The sequence below is a fragment of the Anas acuta genome, chromosome 24 (genome assembly GCF_963932015.1).
Source record: "Anas acuta chromosome 24, bAnaAcu1.1, whole genome shotgun sequence".
Taxonomy (NCBI): domain Eukaryota; kingdom Metazoa; phylum Chordata; class Aves; order Anseriformes; family Anatidae; genus Anas; species Anas acuta.
The window spans coordinates 4,238,880-4,264,301 of record NC_089002.1 but is presented as its reverse complement, the minus strand read 5'-3'; the positions used below and the strand labels follow the sequence as shown (position 1 = coordinate 4,264,301).

General features: G+C 57.0%; 1 protein-coding gene across 11 annotated transcripts in view; it reads left to right on the top strand.

Moving 5' to 3' along the window:
- The window catches only part of FOXP4 (forkhead box P4), a 61,542-nt gene that overhangs the window by 4,020 nt on the left and 32,100 nt on the right, over positions 1–25,422 (top strand). For 9 of the 11 annotated variants that reach the window (XM_068659736.1, XM_068659737.1, XM_068659735.1 and 6 more), the window contains one exon: positions 16,657–16,852. In XM_068659736.1, coding sequence (XP_068515837.1) covers positions 16,673–16,852 — 180 coding nt within the window. In that variant the 5' untranslated portion in view covers positions 16,657–16,672. Of the gene's footprint in view, positions 1–2,180; positions 2,205–2,445; positions 2,586–16,656; positions 16,853–25,422 lie in introns of those variants that run through there. The other 2 variants (XM_068659731.1, XM_068659730.1) reach the window with 2 other exon arrangements.

Genomic DNA, 25,422 nt, shown 5'->3' with positions numbered 1-25,422 from the left:
CCCGGTGCCACGGCCGGAGAGGGTTTGGGCAAGGGGCGCACCCCGTAAAACCCAGCACCGCCGAAATCCCCGCTGCGGGCCCGTGCCCCTTCTTCTCCCTCCTCATAACCCGGCAGGAATGCGAGTGCACTCACTTGTGAAGTTGCTGCCCGGAGAGCCCGGCAGCTTTTTTCTTTTCTGCCGCAGGAGAGGGGGATGCTTTGAGGCTGTTTGTGTTGCGCAGTGGGGCTGGGGAGGGGGGCGGCGAGGCTCCGGCTTTGAGTTGTGTTTTTTTTCTCTCTGCTTTTTTTTTTTTTTCATTATTTTATTTCTCTTTCCCCCCCCCCCACCCCCCCTCCACCTCCTCGGCTCCTTCTCGGCCGTCCCGCGGGGGGCAGAGGGGCTGGAGGTGCGGGGCCGGCTTCGCTTTTGTGGTGGCAATGTGGGGGGCGAGCCCCACACGGGGACGCGTCCCATTCTTCTTCCCCAAGAAAGGCAGGACAGCGCCGAGCCCCCCTCGTTTCTTTCACCCCCCCACAGTTCATTTAAAAGGAAGGCACGGCTCTATCTTTTGGCACCTCGTTTCCCACCGCAGAGTGGGCTTTGGCGGCTGGAAGGGTTCGGGAAATCCTTTTTATTCGTGGCAGGGGCCGTTTTCCCCCCTTGGCCGTGGTGTTTCCGAAGCGCTCAGCCCCGGCCGCGGGTGGTGCGGGGGCTCCGGGGGATGCTCCCCGCTGCCTCCCGACAGCTCCCAGCCCTGGGGGCCGGGGGCGATTTCCCCCCCCCTTCCTTCTGCTTGCCGCTGTGCCGCTGTCACCTGCCGTTTCTGGAAGTGGAAACGTGAAATTTCCTGCCCTGTCCGCTTTCATTTCCATCTCCTCCGGCGCGGCCGCTCGCAGGAGGGCACCTTGAAGCTGGGGGCTCAGCTGTGCCCCCCCCCGGGGGGGAGCTGCTGGCATCTGCTCCTTGGAGGGGTGAGCGTGGTGATACCCAGAGAGGGAGGGGAAAAACAGGGGGAATGAAGCCCTAAAAGCACTCGGAAAGCCACCCGTGCGTCTCAGGAGATGTAAAAACACGGCATCGTGCGGCTTCTGGGCACCCTGGCGCACCTGAGGGAAGTGCTGCCTGCCTCTGCCCTTCGACGTCGCCTCCCCTCACTGTATTTTGATTTTTCCAGAAAAAAAAATACCCTTGCCCGCCGGGGATTCCTGGCTGGCAGCTCGGCCCCACTGCCAGGCAGCACGGGGAAAGAGTGGGAAGGGGCTCCCGGCACTCGGGGGGGCACCGCGTGCGGCACCAAGACCTGCAGCTCGGGGTAGGGGTGGTCGGAGCTGGAAAAACTTCCCAATTCTTCTCACCCCGAGAGCATTTTGCAGTTGTGTGATGCGCAGCGGAGGCGCCGCCGGAGAGGTTTTCTTGAAAACTTTTTCCTGCTCTGATTTAAAGCCCTTTTTGGCGACCGAGTTGCTGTGCTGAAGCGCGATGCTCGCGACAAAAACGCGCTGGCAAAAACGCAGCAGCGCCAGGGCATGGGGGGGGGAGAATTGGGAGGCAAAAATCCACCTTCCCTCGGAGGTCTGCAGCGAGATGCTGAGCCCGTCCGTCCGCGTTTTATTTCATAAAGATCTCGCTCCCTGCCCGCAGAGATTAGATCTGGGGACGGAGCTGAAGGGAAGTCATTAAGGGATTACGATGCCTTGTGCCGGGAGCGCAGACGTGGGTACGGGGCCGGCCCTAACGGTACCTGGATACCGAAACAAATGAACCCTGCGTGCTCGAAGCACTTGGCACGGGCTGTCTCCATCCGCTTGTCTTTTTTTTTTTTTTTTCCTTTTTTTTTTTTTTTTAAGGGGAAAAAAATATAAAAGCCTGCGTTGGAGATGTGCTCGGAGTTGTTAGCTGGGTTGTTAGCTCGGTTGAAGCAAGCTGGTGTCGGCGCTCGCCGGCCCCAGGCGACGCTCGCTGCCTGGCTTTCATGCCCTGGCAAGTTGGCAAGAAAAAAAAAAAAAAAAAAAAGTCTTTTTGCTTCGTGCTCAAACGGAAATCCTTCTCCTGTGCCGCGGTTGTCGGGTCCGGATCAGCAGCAAAAGCACTTTCAGTTTTTTATTTTTTTTCTACGTCTGTATTTTCTGTAAGCAAAGCAGGGAGAGGAGGGTGGCTGCGAAGGGGGAGGAAATTTCTCCCGGTCCCGGCGGATCCTGCGTGCGTTTTATCGGGAGCGAAAGGTGCACTAACAAAACTTTTTTCTTTTCTTTTTTTTTTTTTTGGATTGGGGTGGGGAGGGGGGGGATTGCTCTCCGAAATGTGGGCAGCTGTGAAAACACGCGCACACACACACACACACGCAAAAAAAAAAATCCTTTTTAAGGTACTAGAGGGGGAAGAAAATCCCGTCGGGGGCCCTGCTTCGGAGGCAGTTTGAAAGCTGTTTATTCTGCCTCATTGGCAAACCTCTTCCACGTGACCGTGTTTGGTCGGGAGCTGGCACGGGCCGATGGGGAAGCTGCCGGCCGGATCCGGGCGCCTGGGGCTGCTCCCGGCCGGGCCGCGGGCTCCACGCTGCCAGCGGGGCGCCTGCGAGGGCTGCGCGCTCCGGGGGCGCTCGGGTACGTGTTGGGGACCCCCGATTCCACCCCCCGTGGATGTTTTGGGGGGGTGGGTTTGGAGGGGTGGGGGCCAGCTCGGGCCATTCACCGCGTGCTGGTGGCGGTGGTGGCACCGAGGAGGAGCCGTCGAGGGTTTCGTGTGCCGGGGCTGGATCGGTGCCAAGAGGCTCGGGGATTTGGGGTGCCGCCGGCACGGCGCTGGGCGTTTGCTCGGGCACCGCTGGTGCTGGTTAAACAAACAGGAGGAGAAAGGGGCCGCGGCAGGGATCGGCCGGGATGAGCGGCCCCGCTGGCGGCGGGCGGTGTCGAAAGGGCTCGTTTCAACACACCTTCCCGGGGCGCTCGCAGGACTGGGTTTATCCGGTGGGATTTAACCAGGCTGGGGCGAGCAGAGGGAGAAAACGGCAGCGGGGCGTGCTCCCTGCTGCCATCCGGGGCAGCGTGCGCCTCGCCGAGCATCGTGCCACCGGTGTCAGAGCCCGGCTCCGTCCTGCCCTCCCTGCGTGAGCCTCGGCGGCTCGCTCGAGACCTCCGAGTTTATTCCGTGCGCCGGGGATCAGTGGTGAGTAGCTGTTTTTGCCTGCTTGATGCGAACGTGCAAGCTGGGGACTGCACTGTGTGGAGTGAGATCGGGATGGGGACCACCTCGGAGAAGCTGTCACGGGCTGGATAAATGCTGTCTCCAGCCCCGGGAGCGTGCTGCAGCCAGGGTTTGTGCTCGGGAGCGAGGGATGCGCACAGGTCCCATCCACCCGGGGACGTCTCCTCTTGGTGGCACGCGTTTTGCCCGGGGCTGGCTCGCTGGTGGCTTGCAGCTGGGCTGGTGGCTTGCTTGGATGTGTGGTGTCACGTGCTGGGGTCGGCTGCTGTGGGATGGGGTTTCCAGGATGGATAACCCCGCTTTGGCCACGCTGGGGGGGTCCTCGTGGCACGAGGATGAAGATGAGGATGACTGTCCCCAGCCCAGCTTGGCAGAGCAGGCCCCAGGAGGGGGAAGCTGCCCCCCCTCTGCATGGGCAGGAGGTGTGGGGCTGTCCGGGACGTGGGGTGGTCCCAAGGGTGTTGGAGCTGCCCCTGACTCTGGGTAAGGGGACAGCGTATGGCAAGAATTGTCAGCTGGAGCGGTTTCTTGGTGAAGCATCGGCAGGTTTGGGCTCTCCTGGGCCTGGTTTTGGGAAGAGATTTCGGGTAAAGACCCCCTGCCATGGCCTGGCCAAGCCTGAGGGTCTCCAGGTTGTGTCGTGTCCCCTCCGGGTGCCACCTACTCTGTCCTGGTGGCCACCCTGCAGAGGCACTGTTGTGGCTGCACCCCGAGGTGTGGAAGCAGAGTGGGACGGCGATGCCTGGACCCAAACCCAAACCTTTAACCACACGCATCCCATCTGGGGCATCTCCCCCTCCGACGGGAGCTCCGGGCTCCTGGCAGGGGCAGGAGGTGGCGGCGAGATGCTCGGCGCACCGGGGTGCTGTGCTGGTGGCCCCCGGTGTCCAAAGTCCGCGGCCGATCCCTCCTGGATGCGGCCAGACCTGAGGCTGGGAGGGAAATTCCCAAATGCAGCCACGTTCGGCTTATTGGAAACGGAAGGAGGAGAGAAAATAAAAAGCGTGCCGGGGGACAAAGTCCCGTAACTTCTGTGGCAGGAAATGTGGATTTTGAAAATCTGCTGTCCCGGGCGTAGCCGCAAACCCCACTTCTTTTGCCTCCATGGATTTGGGTGGCTGAAAAAAAAAAAAAGCTGGTGAAGCGGCTTTTATAAAATGATGTTTCCAGCTTTGCCCTTCTCTGATATTGTCTCCAAAGTATTTACGCCTTCTCCTTTGCTCCCCAGGCTGCTTTCCCTGCAGGGAAATCCCTTCCTGACCGGAGCCGTGCCACTTCTCTTCTGCACGGGGGCTCTGGGTTGGATTTTGCTCGCTCCCGTGCCTGAATTGCGCCGCTGTGCCCCGCTCTCAGCCTCGACTGTTTGCGTGTAAATGACCCCCCCAAAGGGCCAGGATTTTTCAGCTGGGAAGCAAAAGGGATGCTCGGCTCCTGCCCTGCTGGAAAACCTGAGCTGGGGGGTCGTGGCGGTGCTGGGCTTGGGTTCGCAGCGGGGGGAGCGGAGCCGGGTCCCTCCTGTAGGCAGGTGCGAGGTGGGAATGGGGGGAAAAAGGAGAGAAATGGGCAACGGAGAGCAGACGGGCAGGCTGGGTGTCAGGCCATGTCCTGCACCAGGACAAGGCTTTTTTGGGGGGCGGCAGAGCCACCCCGGTTCCTGCAGCGTTTCGGAGGGCTGGGATGAAAGCCGTGGAGCAGCCGGGCGATGGGGAAACCCTGCAAAGCTGCTGCTGCGGGGAGGGGAAGAGAAATAGGGAAGAAGTCCTAAAATCCCTTCGCGGGCGAGGTGTGTGTAAGCGTCCCGGAGCAGGGATTGCCGGCCGAGCTTCCCTCTCGCGGCGTGGCACGAGGTTTGCTTCGTTCCTCTTTTGCTGGAGCTGCAGGCGGAAGGTTTGTGCTGGCTTCAGCCCTGCCGAAATTCGGGTCTGAGTTCCTCCATCACCGGGGGATGTGGCAGGGACCCGGCGTGAACGGGACAGGTCCCGGGGCTGATCCCTGCCTGCCGTAGAGGATGCTCGGGGCTCTCCGGATCCGTCCCCAAAGGTCACTCGCTCCCTGCTCGGCACAGCTCCGGTCGGGTTATTCTCGCTTCCTCTTTTAACCCAGGTTTTTATTTATACCTAGCGTGGCACATTCCGCTTTTAGGCTCCGCTTCCAAATCCCTTGAAGTCTTTCCCTTGATGCTGGCGGGCTGTAGCCTGAACAAACGTCCTTGTCTGTGGGAAGAGGAGCCGCCGCTCCGAATCTGGGTCAAGCTCGGGGGCTGTCGGAGCAGCCCCGTCCGGGATCAAACGCCTCATTGTTCCTCGCAGGTAGCACAAAGGTCCCCCCGACGCCCCCCGGGTTACAGAGCCTTTGAAAACTCTGCTGAAAAGGGCAGCCCGTTTAGAAATGGGATGAGGGAAAGCTGCCGGGCCGAGGGGAAGCGTTTGGGGATCGGAGAGGGATTTGGGGAAGGTTGGGGCCAGCTGGCTGATTATCTGCAGTGATGCGCAAGGATCCCCTGGTGCTGCTGAGCTCCATCCCTGTGCTCGGGGGCAGGTTTGGGACACAGGGACGGACAGACAGACATCTTTAAAGTTGTCTACAGGATTATGGCTAGGGTTAGGAGCGTTGCTCCACGCGGGGCTGATGGCGTGGTGGGCACCTAGGGGCTCGTGGCCAGTGGAGTTTTGGTGACCTGGATGGTGACCGCGCTGCGTCCCGGTGCCTTTGCCGTCCCTTGTCCTGCTGTGGTTGTTTTAGGGATGTGCCCTGCTCGGTGCAGCTGCTGACGAGGCCCGTGCTGCTCAGGAGCTCTTCAGCGTGCCCACGGTAGTGTGCTCACAAGGAATGTCCTGATCTGGGACAGCCACGCTGCTTTGGGGTGAAATCCAACAGTTCCAGGGATGGCGAGGAAAGGCGCTGCCGGGGCCATGTCCCCAGCACACCCTGCCCGATGCCCCCGGAGCGAGGTGCTCCATCTCCACCTCTGGGGGATGCATTTTTGGGGCAGGCGAGGGCTGTCCCAGTTGCTTGCTTCACTGGGGACGTGATGGACCCCACGGCAGCAGGGCCTGTGCCGGGGCTTTGCCTGCACCCAGCTTGGGGTGGGCACCGGTCCCACCGTGCCCCCTCTGCCCTGGCAGTGAATCCTAAATTAATATCGTAAAGAACGAGGATATTTTTCTTTTTTAAGGAGGGACAGAGGGGAGAAAACCCCACAGGTTCCAGATGTGCTCTGCAATGAGGCTGCATCTCACACCACCTCCCTAGCGCGGCGCCGTCCGTCCCATGGCACCGGGGATGCCCCCAGTGGCACTCGGCCACCAAACCCCGGTCACTTCTGGCTGGAGCCTCAGCAGTGCCCTGCGTGCTGCTGCTGTGTGTGTGCACCCCATGGCTGGATGAGTTTGGGGTCTTCCAGGAGGAAGCATCACGCATTGGTGGCGATGATCAGGGATTTGGGGGTGCGGACCCCCTCTGGCACAGCTTTATTGCGCCGCTATCAGTCCCCGCAGTCCTTCCATAGCTCTGTCCCAGTTTGTATAGCAGGGACACGCTGCTGGGATTTGGGAGGGTGCTGAGTCCCGCTGCATGCTTTAAGGGCTGAGCTCTTGGGTTCGCAGCGGGGTTCCGGAGCCCAGCGTGGTCTGGAGATGCCGGGGGTGGTGCTGCGGGACCAGCTCGCCTGCCCGGTCAGAGGGATGCTGGAAGCGTGGCCGTGCAACACAGTCCCTGCTGGGAAAGGAGACGAGCTCCTGCTCCATCCCTGCACATGGCACCCTGGAAAGGGTGCAGGGGGGCTCTCCCCAGCCCCACTCAGCTGAGGATCGAAGAGGATGCAGCAGCTGAACGCGGCTCATCCCAGGTCGCCCACCAAGGACCGCGGCGCGTGGGGGACCCTGGCGTGGGGAGGTGCTTCCCCGGCTTGTGGGGATGCTCTGAGCCTCTGAACCCTCTTCTGCACACCCGAAACTTCCAGCACACCTCCCTCCCTGCGCTGATGCCATCTTTGGGTGCCGCTTCCCACGTTTTAAGGCAACTCCTGAACCTGCTCGCGTTCCTCCAGCCGCGGCTCCCGGTGCTTCTGTTGGGAGCTGTGTTTGTCCTCGGGGTGTGCTGGAACCAGGCAGGAGGTGCTGAACCCATGCAGGGCAGCTGAGCCGTGCAGAAACAGCATCGGGAAGGGGTTCGAAACAGCCGAGCCCTGCTCCAGGGGTGCTGGCGAGACGGGGAGCCGGCCTCAGGTCATGCCTGCCTCTGATTCGGATGCAAAAAAAGGACTTCAGACCGAGAGTTTGAAAATGCCCAAGGATAGTTCTCCCCCCCACCGCCTTTTTTCTTCTTTCTCCTCGTGAGCAGCATAATTTCTGGATGAAAACCAGGCCTCTTCCTGAATAGAAATGGGACTTGCAGTGGAAAGCATCACTGTGCAGCGGGGAGTGCGTTAAGTAGAGCGTTTCTGGATGAATTTTTGCACAAACATGACCGAGTCTGGGAAAACTTGCAGCATCTGAGTTCTTCCCTCACATTTAATAGGCACCGCGTTGTTTTTTTTTTTTTTATTTCCACCCTCTGGATTATTTAAAGGCCAGAAGAGACTTTTAGCAACCTCCAGCCTGACTTCATGCAAACTCAGCTGGAAAATTTTGCTTGGGGCCGTGTGTCCCAGCACCGCATCCCTCGGGGCTGGCGGCGTCAGTACACCCGCGCGCCCCCGTTGCTCCTTTTCCTGGTCCCGTCTGGCTCTCGCCTGCTTCCAGTTCATTTTCTCCCTTCTTGGCTGTGTCCTCACCCTGCTCAGCCTCAAACTGGTTTTCTTTTTTTTATTTTCTTTTTTATTTTCCCCATAAACACGCCGTCACCAGGAGCCTTCCTCCACCCCGGCGCTGCCCTTCCAGCTCCCAGGGCTGCCGGGTGCCGCTCCCGTGCCGTGGGTGCCTTTCTCAACCCCAGACACATCTGGACACTTCCCTGCCCTCCTCTTCCTCATCTCACCATGGGGCAGGCGTGGGACACGATGCTGTCAGTGGCTCTGTCCAGGAGGAAGAGCCCTCCTCTTCCTCGGCACCAGCTGGAGGCTGCGGTAGGTGGGTGCCTTGGAGAGACACCCGCGGGCGCAGGTGGCTTCAGGCTGTTGGTGTGCAACAGGGAGGGAAGGGATCGCAGCACGTGGCGACTCGGGTGAGTGACACGTTGGGTTTGGGATGTGTTGGGTGCCTGGCACGTTGGGCGTGAGGTGTGTGCGCCCCAGAGGCTGGCCTGGGGCTCTGCAGCGGGCAGGATGCGTGCGCCACATCCGTGCCTCTCTGCCGCGTGCGCTCGGGTTGGCGACGAGCAAAAAGAGCCGCGTGCACCCCAATCAGGCAGAGCCTTAACCCTCAGGCTGGCTTTATTCTGCGAGATGCTGGCGTGTCCAGGCTGGAAACATCGATGTGTGGCTGGTGGGTGCCACACAGGGCCCTGGGTGCCGCACGGGGCCGCGGGTGCAAGGCTGCGGGGCGCGCACGCGTGCACGGGCGGACGTGCGCACGCACGTGGGTGTGCACGGCGCTCTCCTCCGGGGCTTGGGCTGCAAGTTCTTCCCCTGGAAGAGCAGCGAGGGGAGGTGCTTTTAATTATTTTAATAGGATTTTGAGGAAGGAGCGCGCTTGGGCTGCAAATCTTAAAGGCTTCGTCCCGTGTGGAGGTGCGGAGCGGTTCTGACAGCGAGCTGTGCGTGTTGGGAAATCAGCCGGGTTCTCCTCCTGTGTTTTTCTTTTTTTTTTTTTTTTTCCTAGGAGTTTGGAGCATTTTTTTCTTCCCTGTGAATTTTTTTTTTTTCCCCACCCTATTCATTATCATTTTTGTTAATTAGATTGTGATGGGAATGGTCTCTATTCAAAGGAGGAAACCTCTGAGATATGTTTGTACGAGTGTGCGTGTTTCGGGGTGGGGGGGAGCAAGGATGCTTGAAAGAAATCATTTTAAAAATAATTTCTTCATAAAGCTCTTTAAAAGAAAAACCCAGTTACCCTTCCCCCATCCGGCCCCCCCGGGCCCCCCCCCCTAATTAAACGATTTGAATTTTCACGTTAACCGCTTGGTGCTTCCTCGGCGCCTCAGATGATTAGAAAGGGATATTCATTTATGCCTTTTAAACGCCGCCCCGATTAAAATCAGAGAGATTTTTTCCTTCATCAAAATCTAACATCCTTGAAAAATTAATTTGATGCCTCTTGTTATCAATTAATTGAATCTCGTTGGGAGAGAGGCTCGTGCGGCGGGTGGTTGGAGCTGGCCCTTCTGTTCTTAGTTGCTTTCCCCCCTCTCTTCTCCCTTCTGCTGCTGCTTCCAAACACTGTGACATTATAAAACTCGGCCTTTTCTTATTATTTTTAACTCATCTCATAAAATAAAATAAATGAATAAAACTTGGTCTCTCTTCCCACCCTCCTCCCCCATTCCCTTGAGTTCCTCGTCTATGAAAGCCCCTTTTTTTCTCTCTTTCTCTCATCCCTCTCTCCTATAACTTACGAGGCAGGGGGAGAGAAAGAAAGTTGGGGCTTTAGCAATTTCTCGGCGTAGCAGAGCGGCCGGGGTCCGTCTTTCTTCCTTTCTTTAACTGGGGATATTGGATATTTCATTTGAATCTCCCTCTTTTCAATTAAAAGTGCACGGCTCCTTCTCTTAAGCCCGCTCTATTCTCCTCCTCTGTCTCTGCAGCCGGAGAAGCGATTTTCCTTTCTTTAATATTTCAACTCTTCCCCCGAGACGGGCTGCCTGCGTTTTTTTTAATAGACTTTTTCTCCCTCTATTAAACTTTTCCAATCTTCGTCCCTTTATTTTTTTTTTTTCCTTCCCACCTCTTTAAACAAAAAAAAAAAAAAAAAAGGAGGAGAGGAAAAGTTATACGATCGAAAGAACTGGGTCATTCAGGAAGTTATTTCAATAACTTAGGAAAAAAAATGAGGCATTAGCTTGAGCGTAACTCTCCGTGGAGCGAATCTACCTGGCTGCCTTTAGGTACGGGCTCTCCCCTACTGCCCCCTTTATGTCCCCTCGTGGGGTTTTTAGGGATTTGGGTAACTCGAGCGAGCGCATCCCCACTTCTGGTTGATGGGGTCGCGGACGCGCTTGGTTTCCTCCAAGGACCAAACCCACACCAGGCACTCGGTGCCCCTTGTAGGATGCTTTTGGGGGTGGTCACATCCCCCTCTCCATGAGTGTAGGGGGACTTTGGGTGTTTTTTTTTTCCTTGACGTGATTTGTTGTGGGCCCTGCAGGTGGGAGATGCCGTTGCCTGCTTCCAGAGCTGTCCCGGCTTTGGTGCCAGTTCTGCTCCCTGGGGATGCTGAGGGTTTCAGAGGCTGCCCCGCCGCGCATTTTTCCTTTACATCTAGCAGAAGGGAATCAAGTGGCTATTTCTGGGGTCTGCTTTATCCCGGCACCATTCCGGGCCCTATTTCAGCACGGGCACACCGGGGGCTCTCCGACTGCTCATGCTCTGCCCCAACGCTGCTGCTTTTGGGCTCCTCCATCCCCCTGACCCCCAGCTCTCTCCAACAGCTTCCACCTGCAGGGACGCGGCTGCTGGACCCGCCGGGATGCTGGGTGCAGGTGGTGGGCACCCATGGGTGGGTGCTGGAAGCTCCCCGGGTGCTGCCCAGCTCAGGCTCCCCCGGGACCCCCACATGCGGCTCTCGAGCAGCGTGACCGGAGCCCCCGTGCGCCACGTCACTATTTAATTAGACGTCCCTGATTAACAAAACTTGGCGTTCGGCTTCCTCCTGCCCTCATCTTTCCTGGCTCCGAATCAATGGCTTTGATATGCTAATTAGGGAGTAATTTAATTTCAAAAGGCCGCAATTAACAAGGGTGTTGTGGACATGCTGTAGTTAAGCGGCGTAATCTAATTTGCATTAGTAACAAGCAGGGACTAATTAGAAGCTTAATTAGACACTTAGACGGCTCTTGTGTTTACTTTCTTAATGAGATGGAGTGGGGCTCTCTCTTTTTTTTTTCTTTTTTTTTTTTTTTTTTTAATCTTTTCAAGAGCGCAGCGGAGGGAAGCGCAGGATGGAGCCACGGCCCCGGCGCGTGCCCGGCCCCACCGGAGGGGTTTTGGCCATCCCGGAGCTCGGCGTGGAGCAGCCGGGGCCGCTGCCCACCCTGGGTGCTGCCACGGGTGGGAGCGGGCTGGGGTCCTGGGGAGAATCGCCCATGGGGTTTGCAGCAGTTGGGACATCCTCGATGCTCGTGGAGTGTCCTCGGTGCTGCTGGAGCATCCTCAACGCTGCTGGAGCGAGGTCTGGAGAGCGAAGCTTGCTCGAAAGGAGTTATTTTGGAGCTGAGCAGGAGCTGCACCGTGCCCAGCGCTCTCCTAAGGACTTTTCTTGGTGGTGACGCTCAGCTTTACGGATGTACAGTGAGTAGGGCGAGCCAGCTTTTCGGGGAGGAGGCAAACCTCTCCGGGGTTGTTCTTGCTCAATTTCCGAGTAGCGGCAAATGCTCGCCGCTGCCTGATGGCCCCGGGGTGCTCGTGAACCCAGCTGGGGTGAGGGAGGCTTTGGGGTGGCCCCGGGGAGAGCTGCGGATGGGGAGCAGCACCCAGAGCTCGCGGTCCTGCCCAGGGAAGTTGCTGGGAGCAAGATGAAAGTGGGAGATGAAAGTGCCCAGAGGTGTGATCCCATTAAAGCGGTGCCTGGGCTTAGCCAATCCTTGGTTCCTTAAATCTCTTCTAATTTACAGTAATGCTTTAGATTCATTTTAGCTCCCCTAGACTTGTATTTTAATCCCCTTTCCACATTTCCATGTGTTTATGTGTTAATTAAAGGGTAAAAAGCCATTCTCCGAGCAATCCCGGCTGCTGCTTCTCCTCGCCGAGCCAAAGCCTTTTAAGATTAGCCAGCCACTTCCCCGAGCCTCGCTCGGTGCCGGATCCAGCCAGGCAAGTTGCTCAACTTCCCATGGCTCGGAGCAAATCCACTGCCTGCGCCCCAGCCTCGTGCACGCGCACGCCTGCTCCCAGCAGCACGGGGAGCATCCCACCACGGCGTGGGATCCCTGAAGGTCCTGGTTTAGCCAGATTCGTGGCAGTCCTGGATCTGTCCCCGCTGCTGCCCAGCTTTTGGGGGATTTGCTCGGTTCGTGCCGATGCTGCTGGTGCCTACCGGAGAGGTTGGCGGCGAGCTGCGGTGCCGCGGGGTGCCCCCGTCCTCGTCTCCGCAGCCTGGCGAGGATGGAGCCGGATAAAAGGGTTGGGGAGATTGATTTGGGGCTGGTGGATGGAGAGAAAGGTGGAAAAAGCCTCCGGAGAAGCGCGATTGGGGTTTGCTTGCAAATAACTGGTGTCATCGGCTTGTTCTGTGCTGGCACGATGCGATCCCACAAAACCGTGCCGTAACTTCCCTCAGCCCCCATGGGAATAATTCTTTGCCTGCCTCTGCTCTTGCCCTGCTTCGATTTGGGCATTTGGATGCTACTGGGGGCTGTGTCCTTCGTTTCCCCACCCATGCCAGGCTCTGGTTTGGGGTGGCAGCAGCACGAGCGCAGCTCGCGAAGGGCGGCGCAAAGTTACAGAGCCCCCGAGGACCGCTGTAATAAGGGTATATAAAATAGGGGAGGCAGCTAAAATCGGTGTTTGGGCTTCTTAGGAGCTCGCAGCCTGGGATGTGCTTGCTTTTGTGTGTGTCCCTGGGGCCGAGCAGCGCTATTTGTGTTTGCATCCGTTGCGCCGAGTTGGGCGGAGGAGAAGCAGCCTCACCGTGGTGGGTGGGTTGGGGTGTCCCAAAAGTCCTCCGGAGCAGATGCCTCGTCCCTTATAAAGACCCGTGAGCCCTGAGTGTGGCTCCCACATCCTCCTGCATGAGTCTTTGCCCTAAATTCATCCTCCCCTGGCCACCGAGGGTCCCAAATGCTTTGTGTTGTGGTGCGCAGGCCCCCACGGGATGGCCACATGCGCACCCTGTCCGGCAGCAACCCCCCTGATCTGTGCCTACCTTCCCGGGGAAGCTGTGGGCATCTATCAGGCTGTTAATTGCGCTAATTAGAGAGTGTGGAGGTGTTAATTGGAAAGCCCTGGTATCGTGCCTGTTTTTTTTGGGGGGGGGGGGTCAATAAAACTGAATTGATGACTTGGCGTGGTGCGGGCGCTTCGCAGGTTAGCGGCAAGTCAGGGGATGTCAAGGAAATGTTACTGCTCAGATGAAGCAATTGTTAATTAAAAGCGACCGTAATTAATACACTCTCATCGCCATATGGTCCTGCTAAAGGCTGGGGGATTCTTTATTTGCAATTCCACTTCCCTTTCTTTGTCCTGCGAAAGGTGCGCACTTAAGTAAAAGGAGGGGGATAAAAAAAAAAGGAAGAGCGCTCGTTCAGTGAAATGGTTTTGAGGCTGCGATGGTAATTAGCGATCCATTTGCGCAGCTTCTGTTGCTCATTGCCATTAGAGGGGTCCCCTCCCCTCCCCTTTTAAGTAAAACCATCATTTTGTACTTTATCTGGCTGTCGGATCTGCCGGCGGCGGGGACGGTCTGGCCAGGGGCCATGCCTTGGTGCCTGGGGGAAGGTCTGATCCCGATTAGACCCTCCGGATCCCGGCGTGAAGGAGAATCCCTAAAATATTGCCTGTCTGGGGCGAACGAAAATAGATGAAAAGCCGGCGCTGTGATGCTGCACAGACCTCCGTCCGCGCGCGGGGCCGCACATGTGCCGGGGCACTTACGGAGCCCAGCGCCTGCTCCATCCTAAATCACAGCAGCACCACAGCCCTTGGCTTCATCACATTTTATATATATATATAATTTTTTTTTTCCTTTAAGGTTTTGTAAAAGTTTTATGTGAATGGAAATATTTTCATGGTTATTATTATTGCTTGCTTTTATGACTTCCCTCGCGGCGCTGGGAACCCAAACACACCCCCGTCCCGGTCGGGTTTGCGAGCGGGAAGGCGACTTTACTAGGCTTGGAAAGGGACCGGCGCTGGCTGCGGGATTCGCCCGGCTCTGCCGCATCTGCTGCAGCATCCCGGCCCTGCTGGGGGAAGGCAAAGCAAGCCCCCGGCTCCAGCTCCTCGATGGGAAGAGATTTCCTCCTAATTCCCAATAGTTAGGCTTCAATTTATGCCCCGAAGCCAGGAAAGTTTATATCCTTTCCAAAACTTTTTTCTTCCTCTTTTTTTTTTTTTTTTTTGGCCTTTTTTAATACTTCCTGTTGTAACTCTGGATATTCTTGTTCTCCATATAAAAGTCAAATCCTTCTTTTTTTTATTTTTTTTTGAATCCTGCTGAGTTTTTTGGCCGTGGTGATACCTTGTGACTCCGGGACGGGCCCGGTCACCGCTTTGCTTTTCCCTGCGGGGCTGCGCGCCTTTGGAGCTGGGGCTTTTCTGAAGGAAAGCGAGAAAAGTAACAAAACCAAATTTATTTTTTCTAAAGGCTCTTGTGGGGCGTTGAGGGGCCAGCGAGCAAACATGGTTTTCAAGGGCAAAAGGTGTTTTCTTGCCTTCAAGGGCTCCCTTCCCTTCTGGGCACCTTTGCTAACCGGGCTGAAAGCCCCGTGGTGCTCGGAGGGAGGAATCTGGGGCAAAATCGGAGCAAACGGGGGCGCCGTCTCCTGCAGCTTTTTCTCTCCTAACTCGGCACCTGCAGGCGAGCATCCTTTCCTTCGCCCTGCCCTTCGGAGGCAGCTGGAACGCCGTAATCCCCTTAACCTTGAGCTCTCCCGGGGCTGCCGGTGCGTCCCCGTGCAACGTGCACACGCGCGTGCTTGCGGCGCGCGGGCTGCGGAGAGGGAGCCAGCAGCTCCGCATGGGAATTAATGTCAGTCATATACCCTGCGGAAATGACTTTTGAAATGCATATAATCTCAAACATGCAAATGAGAAGCTTGCTTCACCCTGTTTAATATGAATGATCAGCTCCTGAATAGCTATTATTACACGCCACATTTCAGCAATTATGTTGTTCGCGGTTTGTCGTTCTGTCTTTTGGGGCGGGGTGGGGGAAGAAGGGGGGAAAAAGAGAACAAGAAAAAGGGAGGAATGGTGTTCCTTCTCCCCGTCCCTCTTGCTTTATTTGTTCCCCTCCTGTTTCGAAGTCGCGGGCTGGCTCCGAGCGGTGGTGGTTGACGCCGTTTTGGTTCTGATGTGGGGAAAGAGGAGAGAAAAGTGGGGGTAAAACTGCGTCCTCTGCCCTTCTGCAGGGCAAAACGTGTGTTGGGAGGGAGGGAGAGACCCAGCACCCTGCCTCCTGCCTGCTCCCAGCTGCTCGGGGCTGGATGTGGCCCCTGGGAGCCAGGGGGTTGCAGCTCTGCGGGTTGGGGCTGGGGGTGCTCCCCGTTCCCAAATCCCAAGGGTTTTCCTTCCCCCTGGACCCGGCACTCCTGCAGGTGGATCCCATCCCCGAGTCCCGCAGCGTCCCCACGCTGCTCCTGCGCAGAGCCCAGGGGGGACACGAGGATGCGCGGGGCTTTCACCGGAGGGGATCCTGCAAATGTCCTGCGCTTTGCACGGGGGGACCCTGAGCTTTACAGCTAACAAGGTACCCACTAATTAAACCCAACTGAGGGCTCTCCGAAACCACTCCCTGCAACTCCTCGGGAGTCCCTCCCCTAGCCAGGCTGCGCTGCCTTACAAAGCGGCTCCGCGGGACGCTCGGCGGCGAGCACTCGGTGCTCGTGCAGCCGGCCGTGACGCCCCAGCACCACCAAATTCCCCGGCCCGCGGCCTCTCCGGCTCCTGCTGGTGCCCCCCCGGCTCCGTGCGGTGCTTCGGGTGCTCGTGCTGGGGAAACCGAGCCCTGGATGGTCCCTGAGATGGCTGGAGTGGGACGCAGCACCCTGATCCTCTGCCCTGCGTCACGGGACGGTGCTCAGGGATAAAAGCCCTGGATGCAGAAAAGTGGTGTGCCTTCCTAGAGCCTGTATTTGGGGGAAACGAAGCTCAAGAGACACAAACGCTGCTGCCAGGGGCTGGAGCAGGGAAGGAGGGTGCTGGGTGCCGGAGCTGAGATGCTCCGTGGGGGCTCGGTGGAGATCGTCGAGGTTTTCAGGGCGAAACGCACAGCGCAGGCTCCACGTGCTTGGTCTTTGGACGCATCAAAACTCTGCAACTTTGCCACTTCTGCCTTCGCCGAGCGAAACATTTTGGAATTCCTGGTTCTGTGAAAAATTCGCAGCTTGCAGGGTTTCCGTCAGGCAGGGGGAGAGCCAAAAAGCACAGCGGTTCCCCAGGGGACGGGGCACCCCTGGCTGGCAGCGCCTTGGGGACAGCTCGTGCCACTGCCCGCACCCACCTGCCCCACATTTGATTTTCCAAGAACTTTTTTTCTTTTTTTTCCCCCTTTTTAAAAAAATATTTTTATTTTTTTTGGAGTGCAGTGACCTCAGCTAAAACTGGGTGTAGCCTGACCACGGAATGGGCACAGGGGCAGAAGTTGGGGTGCCAGCAGCGGGGGGTGGCTCAATTTCTCTTCTCAGCCTCTACTTTTCTCCCTCCTCGCTCCTCAGGTCCTGCTAGCAAGTCATGATGGTTGAATCCGCCTCGGAGACGATACGCTCCACTCCCTCCGGCCAGAACGGGGTCAGCAGCCTCACCAACCAGCCCGATGGCGGCGGGGGCGGCGGGGGGAGAGAAGGAGCCGCCAGCGGGGAGGCCAACGGAGAGATGAGCCCGGTGGAGCTCCTGCACTTCCAGCAGCAGCAGGTAGGACGGACGCCCCAGCGCGCTGTGGTGCCTCCATGAGCTCATCCCAAAATATGGGAAAGGTTCAGGGACCTCTGGGTCCACCCGGGCCACCCCGTGTGCCACCAGGGCCACCCCCGAGCAGGGTGCCCAGCACCACGTCCAAGCAGCTTTTGGAGATCTCCAAGGAGGAGCCTCCACAACCTCTCTAGACAAGCTTTTGGGGGGTTTTCTGAGTATTTAGGGTTGGGGCAATTCTAGTTTCTACCCTCTCCGTGTCCCCAGGGCTGGTTGCACCAGCCCTGGTCTCTTTGCACCCATCCTTGTCTAGGGCTGCAGGTGCTGCAGGTGGTGCCCTGGCTGTCCCTGCCGCAGGTGGCTGTGTTTTGGGGTGGGGGGAGCAGGTCCTGCCTGTGCTGGTGGGGTCAGCACGCTCCGACCCCCTTGGTGTGATGCAGGAGGGCTCTGGGGCCAAGATGAAGACCCAGTGATGATAAAAAAATAAGGACAGGTTTTGATCTGAGCAGCATTTAGGCACCCAGGTGGGCGAGCAGAGGCGCTCCCCCAGTTTTTGGGGCTCACGGTGCGTTAAGATAAAGAATTAACCTTGTGTGTGTGGTTTAAAATAACACGGAACAGCCTAAAACATGTGTGACAGCCTAAAACACGTGTGGCAGCCGTGTGCATGAGCTCTGTCCTTGCACACACACGTGTGCATCTCGCAGGAGCCCTCTCGGTGTGTGTCCCCCCCCAGGGCACCCGGTGCTCTGCCTGCGCGCCCGCGGGGAAGGGGGCTGCGTGTGCGTGCCTGCAGGTTACCTTTCAAAACAAACTTGGGCGAAAACATAAATTTTCCTCCTCGGATACTAAATAAGGCAATGATCCCTGCCTCGTATGGAGATCGCCTCCCTGAGCCATAAATTCCAGCGTGAAAGCTGTAAAAAATTGCTGTGTCTGATACTTTAGTAGTGAGTGCTGTAAATCCATTACCTGAATAACAGCCGTTTCTCACGCAGTTAAGCCCCTGTTCCCCTGATCTGAAGGGTAATCATGCGTGTAATGCTGCTGCAAGTCACCCCTGCCGAACGCGCCGCCGCGCTCCCCTCCCTCCCCGCGCGGGGGACGGCCCCGAATTTCCCTTTGCTGGAGCCAGGAGGAATTGGGGACGCTTGTTCCTATATGGCCAAGGCGGCGTGAGCGGGTGGCACGCTGGCAAAGCGGTTGCCTGTTCTGTAGGAAAGGGGAAAAAGGGTTTTTCTATGGGGTGCTGGTGCTTTTCGCTCGTCCCCGTGGCTGTCCCCTGGTGTCGCGTCCCCAAATCCTTGTGGGTTTTCTCCCAGCTCAGCCCCCAAATCCTGCCCTGCCTGGCACCTGGGCTTCATTTGGTGTCTCTCCCTCGGGGTTCCCTCTGTAATGACCCTGGGAAGGTCTCTGGCACGTGTTGTTATGAAGGGAGAGGCTTTGGTGAACTTCCAAACCCGAATGACATCCGCAATGACAGCACCTCGGGGCTGGGGGGGGGGGACGGGGACATACCGAGGACCATCAATCTTCATGCTCCAGGGCGCGGGGCTGAGCGGCAGCTGGGGTCAGGGATAAATGGCCCCGTACGGGGAGTTTTGCACAATTAGGTGCCTCATGGAGGCCTTACACCATCCGCAGGAGCATCCAGCATTCGCCCCCCAGCGCTCCTGCACCCTTGGGTGCTCCTGTCTGACATCTCCCCCCGGCCCGGCTCCCGAAATGTCGCCTCCTGCTGCTTTTTCTTAATTAATTGTGTGTGAACGCTGCGGGGTGGGGGGCAGAAACCCACCCGAGTGCCCCCACCTGGGCTCGAGGAGCCACCGGTGGCTTAAAGCTCAAGGGGTTGGTTGGATGAGGTGGTCCCCATAAGGGGCTCATGCTCTGCCCTTAGGTTTTGGGGTTTTTTGTACCTTCTGGTGCAAGGAGGGGTGGCTTGGACCTTTGGTGCCCGAGGTCTGTGGGCACCCAGCTCCCACGGGTGCCACCGTGTCCCAAACCGGGGCTGGGGGGAGAAGTTTGGGATTGAAATGCGTCCCTGTGGAGGCCGCTTGGATTCACGTGGGCAGGAGAGGGACTTTTTGGGGAGGGATTTTCAAGCTGTGGGGTGCTCAGAACCCACTTGGGGCTGCCACGTGTGTCTGTCCCCACATCCCAGCCCTCTGCTGTCCGTCTGTCCCCCCCCCGGCAGCCATTCCAGCCCCCCTCCCTTTTACTCCCCAGCTCCTCCAGCAGCGGGCCGGGCCTCGAGGGCCTCGGCGTTTGGGGTTAAATCCCTGGATTTCAATGGAGGGGGCCCCCGGGGCTGAAAAGCTTGAATAGGCCGCAGGGCTCGCATTGTGCCGGGGCTGGCGGAGGGGAGAGGTCGGCCGGGGGCATGGGAGGGCTGCCCGGCCCCCCGGCATCTCCCAGCACCGTTGCTGTGGGAACGGGCAGGAGACCTCCAGCGAGCCGCCATCCCGCACCCGGCCTCCAAAGGGCCCGCCCGCCGCCTGGGCGCATGAATGAGTTTTTGGGAGGTGGGGGCCGGCCCCGGCCCCCTCCCCGTTAATCCTTGCTGGGCAGGAAGCGGGGGGCACGGCACCAATCCTGCCTGGCCTCAAGACAGGGGTTTTGGGGGGGATGACAGGGGTTTGGGGAGCCCCCCGTTGATGGGTGATGTTTGGGGCCACGCTGAGGCAAATCCCGATGGGTTGGGGTTTTTGGGGTGTGGGGGCGTCCCCAAAAGGCTGCGGAAATCTGGGGTCCCCCACGCGCTCGTTGCACCTCGCTCAACCATCACCGCCTGGATTTATTTGTGTTTGCTGCCCAAAGTAGGGCCGCAAAAAAAAACAAAAACATAGGGTTTGCCCCCCCCCCCCCGCTGTTAAATAGGACCATTCAGAGCCTCCCCGGTGTCCCCGAGGAAAGCAGAGGCCACACAAACTCGGGGCACCTTGCACGGTGCCGCAGGGTGCTGAGCAAAGCGCGCCTGGCTCGGGTTTCCTCGGCGCTGGGGTGTGTTGGTGTGGTTTTTGTTTGTTTTTTTTCAAATTCCACCCTAAAATCCGACTGTGCAGGCCTGCACGGTAGCGCTTCCCAACTTGCAGCCCTACGGAAAGGGAGCCATCTGGAAAACCCAGCGAGTCCAGCATTGCTCTGGGTTTTTTTTATTAGGCAGAAAGTAAGAAAAAAAAATATATATATATATTTACAGTTTATTGCAGACGCATGTAAAATTGGTGGTAAGTTATTAAACAAAACTGAGGCTTTTCAAAGAAGCGAATCGGACTTTTTCTGCAGTTGGAGAAGGGTGTGGATGGGGGGAGGAGAGGCACTTTGCCGCGATGGGAAAGATACCGTTCCATAAAACATGTGATCACATCTCAAATATATTGTGTAATCCGCTATTATTAGGGTATTTAAGATAAAAATGAGGCTGGAGCACTTAAGTGAAACTCATCTCTCTATTAGGTTCCTTGATTCGTATTTCATATTTTACTGACTACGAATGCAGGAGGGTTTGGTGTTTTTTTTTGTTGTTTTTTTTTTTTTCCTTTTTTTCCTGCTTTTTTGTGGGGCGGAGGGAGGGGTGGGATTGTCGGGAGCTTGTTCCTTGTGTTCTTCATTAGTGGAAATGGGTTTAACCCCTCGCCTGGGAGGATCGAAGAGTCAAGAGTGGAGGAATAAAGTCCAGAAGTATTAGTGTGTGCCGCGAAAGGGAGAACAGCTGGGGCCGGGAGAGAGGCACGGAGCTGGTTGCAAAAAGGCCTTTTTTTTTCTTCTTTATTTTTTTTTTCTTCTCTCCCTGTGAAGAATTGTGTCATTTTGTTAATTCTGATCTCTTCGAGCCATTTGGTTCTGGTTAAGCCAGTCCGGGGCTGGGCCGGGTGGAAGTGCTTTTCAATATGGCATCATTTACTGCTAATATCCAGCTAAAAATATCCGTGTGTGTGTGTTGTTTTAATGGCTCTAATTCTGGAATGCGACGATGTCATTTTTTATGAGGCTAGTGTAAAAAGTCTGTTTTAATTTTTTCATCCCTTCCCGACCTCTTTTTATCTTCCAAAAGGAGCGGAGGGAAAAGAGGAGATCGAGGCTGCCGATGCTCTGCCCCCTTTCCTCGCAAAATCCTGGGCTTGGTGTAATTTTTAGGGCGGTTTTTAAGGCGCTGGAGGTTTAAACCCAGTGTGAAGCTTTGATCCCGACCAGGTGGAAACTCCCTCCACTATTTTTGGGTGGCGGGTCCCACCCTGGGCTGGGCAGGGAGCAGTGGCTGCACTTTTGGCTCCGGCAGCTGCGGCGTCCCGGCACCGGCAACGCTGCGAAACGAAATACCTGCTGGGGCAAGGGAGCTACAAAATACCGCGGCAGAGATCTTTCCATTGAGCTTTCGGGTTTTTGAGGAGTGCTTTTAGACCCAGGGGTGTCTCCGTCCTCGCCAAACTTTGGAAGCTCTTCACCTGCTGCTTCTCCGTCGGAGCAGGCGGCGATGACCTTGGAGAGGTTCGTCGCTGGCAGCTTTCATGGAGTAAAAGGTGGAAGATAAAGGACAAGGGGATAACTCAGGGGCTGAAGTGGGATTCAGGCATCCCAACCGCTGCTGGTGAGCCGTGCTTTTCTCTCCCTGCCTCCTCCATCACCTGGGCCTGATGCAAACTTTGTTTCCCCAGGGGAAAAAGGTGAATTTTGCGATCCTTGCTGGGGGAAGGCAGCCAAAAGCAGCCTCTCCATGCCGGCTGGTGCAGTCTCCACCTCTGTGCATAACAGGGCTGGGGGTGTCCCCTCCGTGGGCACATCCGAGGTGTGTTTTATTTACCCCCCCTGCTTCTTTTAGCCTTCCTGGTGCTCGGGAGCTCAGCTGCAGAGCAGCTCGCGGATGGGGCAGCGCCAAAAGTGGACAGAGATGGGAGCGCTGAATTTGGGGGGGGCTTCCTCCAGCGTGCTGCCAGCTTGTCCGGGTACTTCCCAGGTTTGTGGTGAGCTTTAAAAATGCTCGTGTGGAAACCAGGGTAGCTACAGGTTGTTTTATTACGGGCACTGTGCTACCTCATTAGAGCAGTAGTGCAGAATGTATCGAGGCGCTGGCGAAACCGCGTCCAAAATGGTGCAACGGAGTTTTTCATGCTCAAAAGAGGAAGGCAAAAAGCTAGAATAATGAAACGAGCAAAATCCAAGATTCGAGGTTCAAGTCCTTCCTGCCCCAGGCATCCAGTGGGTCTGGGGGCTCTCGGTGTGAGCTGCCCCTCCATGGGGCAGGGTCACCATCCCCTTCCTCATCCTCTTCCTCAGCCCTGAGCCCTGCTGCTCTCGAGGAGGGCAAAGCCGAACGGCATCAGCTCTTGACGTAAGTGTCTGAGACATTACAAACTTTTTTTATGGGATAATTTGCTGATCAAAGGGAGCCATCCAGGAGCATGATGAATTTGACACAACCCATTCGTTCCTAATTACGGGTAACGTGCTAATGACTCTTGAATAACACCATGCAGCAGGATACAATTTAAGAAAAATCATTTTTTCTCCAGTTCGTAGACCCAGGAGGTGAAAGCACATCTGCTTTTAGGGGAGAAGACTTTCTTCCCTCTGCTTTCTCGTGTTTTGAGCCAGGAGGACAGATTGTGGATGACACCCTCTGTGCTTATCCCCCCTGGGGGGCACCTGGGGCTGTTCCTCCTGCCTTGGGGGAGGGAGATTAATGCCTGCAGGTACCGAGGGTGCCCTAATTTCTTCCAACTATCAGCTCCTGAGCGCCTTTTACCTTTGATCTTCCCCTGATATGACATTTTCGGGGCTCCCCGTGCACACCATGTCTGCAGCATCCTTTGGTCCGCGGCCGAGCCCGATTTGGGCTTTGCTTGGGATCGCTGCCAGGCGGCAGGGAGGGAGGGAAGGGGGGCAGCCGGGGAGGCCCCCGTGTGCGATTGTAAGGCCATGTCATTTTTTCCTGTAAATCTTGTAATTTCGTGCTTCAGAGCACAACAAAGTGAGGGAGCCAGCGGGGAGTGAATTAAATTCCCCCCTGAGATGCGGAGCAGGGCGGGCGGCCGGGCCCCCCGTGGCCCTGGTTGCTGGGGGCTCGGTGACACCCGTGCCAGCCGGGCTCCTGTCCCCTCCCCGGCACTGGCACGAGCCACCTTCTGCCACCAGTCATTTGCCAGCTCGAATAAAACTCAGCGTGGAGTTTGCAGGGACCATGGAGACTCCTAAAAACTGGGGGCTGCCCCACAGCTCCCCGCCAGCAGCGCTGCTGCTTGCTGCCTATGCAAAAAAAAAATTAATAAACCCCCAGCAAACAGGGCTCGGGGGTGGCATCGCTGATATCAGCTCTCGGAGGGTTTCTGTCCCCTCTTACGTCCCAGGAATTATTTGGGTTTAGAAAGAGAGACTCTGGGAGCAGCTCTGTCTTGCGCTTCACCTGCACTGTAGTGAGTCTCTGCTCGGCCTTGGCTGTGTTTTCTCCACCTCCGTGCTGATTTTTGCCCAGGTTTTGGGGGACCTGCCTCACCACCTCACCCCATCCTCTTCCCTTTAACACGGTGGCAGCCCTCGGCATGTGGCTGTCCCTGAGCAGAGGTGACATCTCTGTGCTCCAGAACCAAAGTTGCCTTTCCCTGGAGGAAAGCAGTGATGCTGTGCCCCAGGGCAAGCAGGAAAACTCTCTGGCTGGGTGACAAGCAGCAGGCAGCTCGTTTGCAAAGCAGTGGCACAGTGGCACCGGTGTCCCCATCCCCAGCAGCGCTCAGGGCTCGCCACAACACCCGGAGCTTGCCTTCCGTCACCCCTTCGTTGCGCACAAGCCGCTTCCAGCAGCTCTGCGCAGCCCTTGCAAGCTGCAGAGGAACTTTGGAGAAAGCAAATCCCTGCAAAGCGCCGTCAAACGGACACGTGGAGAGATCCTCAGAGCTCGGGCAGCCGCTGTGCACACGTGGCTGGGGTCGGTGGGTGATCCAGCACCCATCCCGGGTGGGTGCCCGGCTCTTCCCTGCCAGGAGAAGCCGCGCGGGTGCTGAGCAGCCTTAGATTGACTTCCTCCACCCTTGGCTTTTAACTGGAATTACTGTTTTCATTTCAAAAAGTAATTAAAATATCAGACCTTGAGCTGTCATAACTGTCACACGGCTTTGTGTTCCTATTACCGATGCACATCTATTACGGGTAATAACAGGGAAATAACGTGCCCGTGGAGAAGCGCGCCCTGCGCTGGGGCTGCGCCGGCTCCGCCAGCAGTGGGAGCTGAGGGGGTTTTATTTTATTGATTTCATCATTTGGGTAAAGCGAGGAGTTGGTGAGTTATTGGTCGTGAAGTTCCCGAGCATCCCCAGCAGCCCTCGTGGGATGCTGAGGAAGAAGTGGTGGCAATGGGAGAGCTTTGGTGCAGGTGCCAGGGTGCCCACGCCGAGCGCGGGGGCTTGGCAAACTTCAGGGGGGTGGCATTAAAATTTGGGGCTTTGCAAGCTGGGAGTGGCAAAGCCCTTGGGGAGCTGCTAAACAAGATGCTGGCCCGAACCCTGGCCTCAGCAGCGAGGTCCAAGGCATGGAAATTGCTTTTTTATTTGTTTTCCTTCAAATCCAGCAGCCCCCATCGCGGGCTCTCCTTTAGGGCTGCCTCCGGTTTTGAGATTCCCAGACCACAGCCAATTCCTCTGCAGCCAAAACCTCTGCTTGCTTCTAAAATTTACCTCGTTCCTCGAGCGCGCTGTCCCTGTGCAGGGGGCTTTTATCCACCAAACCAAAAAGTTGTGGCACAACCCAGACATCTTGGTGCTAAATCCATCGCGTGCGCCGTTTGCGAGCGACCCCGCCACGGGGAGAAGTGCTAAAGGGGAGCTTTGGGTGGAAAAGTGGGTAACGAGTCCTGGTGGGTGCTGCACTGAGCAGCAGTGTAAGAGGGGCACGGGGTGAGCAGGGGGGAAATAAATGGGGAAGTGGAGCGGGGCTGTGCGCTGGGGCGCGTTCACACTGCGTGCGCTGCTCCGGTTTGCGTTCAGATTCATGGAAACAGCACGGGGCCACCGGCCAGGGCACGACTTTGTCCTTTAGAGCTGGAAATGTGACGAATTAACCAGTGGCCCTTCCTCTGAATTATCCAGCAGCCCTTCCTCGGGGCACACGTGGTGATTTACGGCGGGGGGGCGCTGACAGCTGGGGAACCCCTGCACTGTGCCACCCCCTGCCATAATAAAACCCTGGCGGGCAGGCAGGACCATGAGGGCTTGGTTGTTGGGAAATGTGCCCCCTCCAAAAAAAAAAAGTTGCTTTAGAACAACTTTTTAGAATGCTACGGGGTTGGGTTTGTTGGAGCTTTGTTCCCCCTTCCCGACGAAGCCCTTTTTGCACGGTGCCGGCCCATTCGCGTGTTCACCCGGACTCCTCTCTGCTCCGAGTCTCTTTGTGGGATTTACCTTATGGGAAAGGGATTTTCCTTATGTTTGCTCAGTGCTGGTGCCTACGTGTGTTTCCACCAGTGTTTTTTTTTATTGATTTCCTTGGGTTTCTACCTCTTTTGCCTGTTGCGCGACTTCGCAGCGAGACACCCTTATCCCTGCGAACAAGTGCGTGTTAAGGAAATTAACAACTCGAAGGCAAAC